General features: G+C 36.3%; 1 protein-coding gene across 1 annotated transcript in view; it reads right to left on the bottom strand.

Annotated features, from left to right (window-relative positions):
- LOC110336731 (phosphatidylinositol 3,4,5-trisphosphate 3-phosphatase TPTE2-like) overlaps nucleotides 1-4171 on the bottom strand; it is a 94745-nt gene that overhangs the window by 51862 nt on the left and 38712 nt on the right. Inside the window, exons 12-13 of the mRNA XM_029531927.1 lie at nucleotides 3299-3349; nucleotides 1083-1244 (exon numbers count right to left, since the gene is read on the bottom strand). Of these exons, the coding sequence (XP_029387787.1) occupies nucleotides 1083-1244; nucleotides 3299-3349 (213 nt within the window). The remainder of the gene's footprint in view (nucleotides 1-1082; nucleotides 1245-3298; nucleotides 3350-4171) is intronic.

Raw genomic sequence — 4171 nt, 5'->3', positions numbered from 1 at the left:
CTTCTCTCTCTCTCTCTCTCTCTCTCTCTCTCTCTCTCTCTCTCTCTCAAGTGTCAAGATAGCAATTCATACTTGATAAGTTAGAAGTAGGACTAAACTATCAAGCAAGAGGCAATCACTGCCTTCTCCTATATAGATAGGGAAGTGAGATGTTGTGCATTGCTGGTGAGCAAACTAAGCTGAATATGGGGCTTAGAGAAATTTTATCTTCACCTCCATTACCCTGTCTTGTTCTAACCTCCTGCTAATGCCTTCCTCCTCCCACCTGGCTCCCTTCTACTTTTGAGTCTGTTTTGTGGTCTGAGTTTCACAAAGGTTCCTAAGAGGAGTATGGCTGAGGGATGATTCATAGAAGCACGGGCACCTTACCAATGGCTAAATCACTAAAGAAAATGTTGAGGAAGCCTTCTTTAGACATCAAGAAACTGGGTAGTAGGCAACTGTCCTTAGCTCAAAAAGGGGCAGGAAGATGAAAAGTGATCTCAGAAAAGTAGAGAAACTACATTCTGGGATGCTCTGAGAATAAAGTGAAGCCAGAGAACTTAACCCTGACTCCCAAAGCAATCCAACTTCAAGGCATGACCCGCCCACTCATCTGCTTGGAAAACCAGTAAGCAGGGGTCAATGGGAGGACATGCCTCTGGACTTTTCTGCACTATAACTAAAGCTTTTCTTTTCATTGAACTATGAATTATTTATGATATATTCTTTCATGTGTCATCAAATCTTGTTTGGATTCAAGTCAAGTCAACAGAATTTTTACATCACATACACACTTCTTTTAGTCATGTACACATCCACACAGTGGTTGTCTGCCCCATCCTTGAAGCCCGTTTAAGTTTTAGCAACTGTAGAATCATCTACAATAAATTATAAATATAGGCACAATGATAGCTGTGATAAAGCCCCTCTATATAAAACTGGCTTTGGATTATTGCTTTTTCTATGGAACATACTTACAAGGAGAATCATTTTGATGAAGAAGGACCCACTGTTTGAGCTGATCTGACATTTCTTATAGAATATGTCTTATATCACTAAAGAAATGGCCTTATTCTTAAACAAAACAGAACCACACTTACCCTTCCACAGACACTCGAAGAAGAACATCCACAAGGAAAAATAAAGCAATAGCTAAAGAAATGGAACGATAGTCCAAAGGAATATCAATTTTGTTTTCAGAGTCATTTAGATCGACAATCACAAGAAATACATCCAGAATGACCAGGAAAATTCCAAATATTCTAAAAGAAATAGAGTGGAGGTATTACTTCCATATAGTTATACAATATTAAAGACAATGGTCAGATGTTCCCAAGTCCTTATTTAGACCTAAACTGTCCTATGGGAGAAAGAACAATGGTGCTTTAGAATCTTTTTTTTTTTTTAAAGTTCAGCTTTCACCCAATAAAAGCAGTAGTTAGTAGATAAAGTATGCAGCAAGCCCCTCCCTCTCCACTTCCTCTGGCAGGGATGTGATTTAGAACTTCAAGCAAGAACAATAAATCTGAATTAAAGTCACAAGTTTCTTAGTATAAATTCTTTAAATGCTCAGAATTCATAAGGAGTTTTTACAAATTTCTCACAATAAATTAAATCACATTTATCCAAATATATTTAAGAATTTAGCAACAGAAAGAAGCAAACAGATGAGTAATATATTCCATTTAAAAATGCTGTAACCAGTAAGAAGTTTTTCCTCAGTGAAATTTTCAAAAAATACCTTATTAATTATATTCATGGGTACACACATGGATCCTGCACACAGGGTGGACACATAAGAATTCAATTTCATAAACATTTGCATGATTACTTAAATTCTTAAGTATCTCTAAGCCTTTTTTTTTTTTTTGGTTTTTCGAGACAGGGTTTCTCTGTGTAGCCCTGGTTGTCCTGGAACTCACTCTGTAGACCAGGCTGGCCTCGAACTCAGAAATCCACCTGCCTCTGCCTCCCAAGTGCTGGGATTAAAGGCGTGTGCCACCACGCCCGGCTCTCTAAGCCTTTTCTTGCATAGTTCTTTTTAAACTCCTTATAAATGAATTATTTTCCTAAACTACAAAGATAAATCAATTCAACTTTAAAGTGTTTTTCTTTAATAACCAAAGAGTATGATGAAATATTATTAATTTTGGAATTAGCAATATAGCTCAGTAGTAAAATACCTGCCATTCAAGTTGGAAGACCTGAAGTCCATCATCAGCACCTATGCAAAGTTAGGAGCAGTACAGCTCCTGTAACCCCAGTTCCAGGGAGGCAGAAGCAGGAGGAGCCATGGAGCTCCTTGGCCAGTCAGCCTAGCTTAGTCAGTGAGCACTGGTACAACGAGAGGCCCTATTTAAAAAGAGTAAGATGACAAGAGATACCCAATAGTAGATCTCTGGCCGTATATCACAGACACAGGCACACACACAACCACACAGACTCTCTCTCTCTCACACACACACACAGGAACATACATATACAGACACAGACATACACACACAGACCAACACACATATACACAGACATACACACACAAACACATACAGATACAGACACAGACATACATACATATACACAGACATAAACAAACAAAGACAAACACATACACACACAGACATACACACATACACACAGACATAAACACACAAACACACACACAAACACACACATACACACACAAACATACATACACAAACATACATACACACAAACATACAGCTACACACTGAGACATACACAAACACACTCACCACACATACAAACATATACACATAGACAAACACATAGACACACAGAAACACACATATGTATATAGTTACACACACACAGATACACATACCTGCAAATACATATACACATACCTACACAAATAGGTAAAACATCATACACACATACAATATTAATTTTAAAGGAAGCAATTATATAAATCTGAGTTATCAGGTAGAAAAGAAATCTAAATAAAATAGTTCTGGAATTGAGTAATTTTGAGTGTATAGGAGATTTAGCTTATAATTATAGAATTTATACATATAGAATATATGATTCATTATTTTTACATTTTTGAGTAAGAAAATATTAATATGCTGCAGTTTAGTTTTGAGCAAAGGTTATTTCTTTATACGTCTTAATGTCCAGTTTTAACCTAACTCTAAGATAGCATTAAATGTGGTTTCATGAGCTAATTAGCAACATACTGACAATGGACATTCTTTTACTTTGTTCTGTCTTGGTTTTTGGAGGTCCTTTCTCATTAAACTCTTAAAATTAAATATCATAGATATTTAATTACTTCCATTTCTATTCATTCACATACCTGAAGGCAACTGAGGACACAAGGATGCGCACAAATCTCTTAACCACATTCCTATAAAAGTTAGTAAAAGTAAATCAATCACACATTCCCCCATCATGTTAAAACTTAGCAAAACGAAAGAAAGCTCTTTATAAGTATAATTTTAAATAAAAATTCTCAACAGCTGCATACCAAATGTTCTATGCTCCTAAGTAAAATGTTTATATTTTTTGTTCCTATCTAGAATATAAGTAAATAAAACACCACGTGTTAGCTATTTAGCAACTTATCTTCTGCATGTAAAGTTCCAGCTCCAACTTTAAGGGAGCATTGAGCTGGAGACTAATTAAATAAAGCATCACACCATGGAGACAGGTAAGAGTGCTCAGGGGAGAAATATTCCAATGTCTGCTCTTCCATTAGCAAATTAGGATGCTGGGCAAATCACGAGGCTTGGATGGATGGCTGATGCTATGTGGGAGGAGCTGCTGTGAGCTCTTTGAAGACTGCTCTATTGGACAGTTCTCCTACACATCAATATGAGATGAATTCTCATACAATAACATTGGTGAGATGAATTAATGATTTTACAGAATTCCAGATTTGATTTAGTTTTAGGAAGTTAGGACAGTTGATTAAGTTTAAGGAGATGTAGTTAGAGTTGTTTTGCCAGAAAGACATAATAAAGTTAGAAGTATGGAGTGGCAGGATTAACATAGTCAAAATGGCCATCCTGCCAAAAGCAATCTACAGATTCAGTGCAATCCCCATCAAAATTCCAACTCAATTCTTCACTAAGTTAGAAAGGGCAATTTGCAAATTCATCTGGAATAATAAAAAAACCTAGGATAGCAAAAAACATCTCAACAATAAAAGAACCTCTCATGGAATCAC

This window comes from Mus pahari, chromosome 19 (assembly GCF_900095145.1).
Source record: "Mus pahari chromosome 19, PAHARI_EIJ_v1.1, whole genome shotgun sequence".
In the NCBI taxonomy this organism is placed as follows: Eukaryota; Metazoa; Chordata; class Mammalia; order Rodentia; family Muridae; genus Mus; species Mus pahari.
The sequence above is the reverse complement of the archived record's forward strand: the minus strand, read 5'-3'. Positions and strand labels throughout refer to the sequence as shown.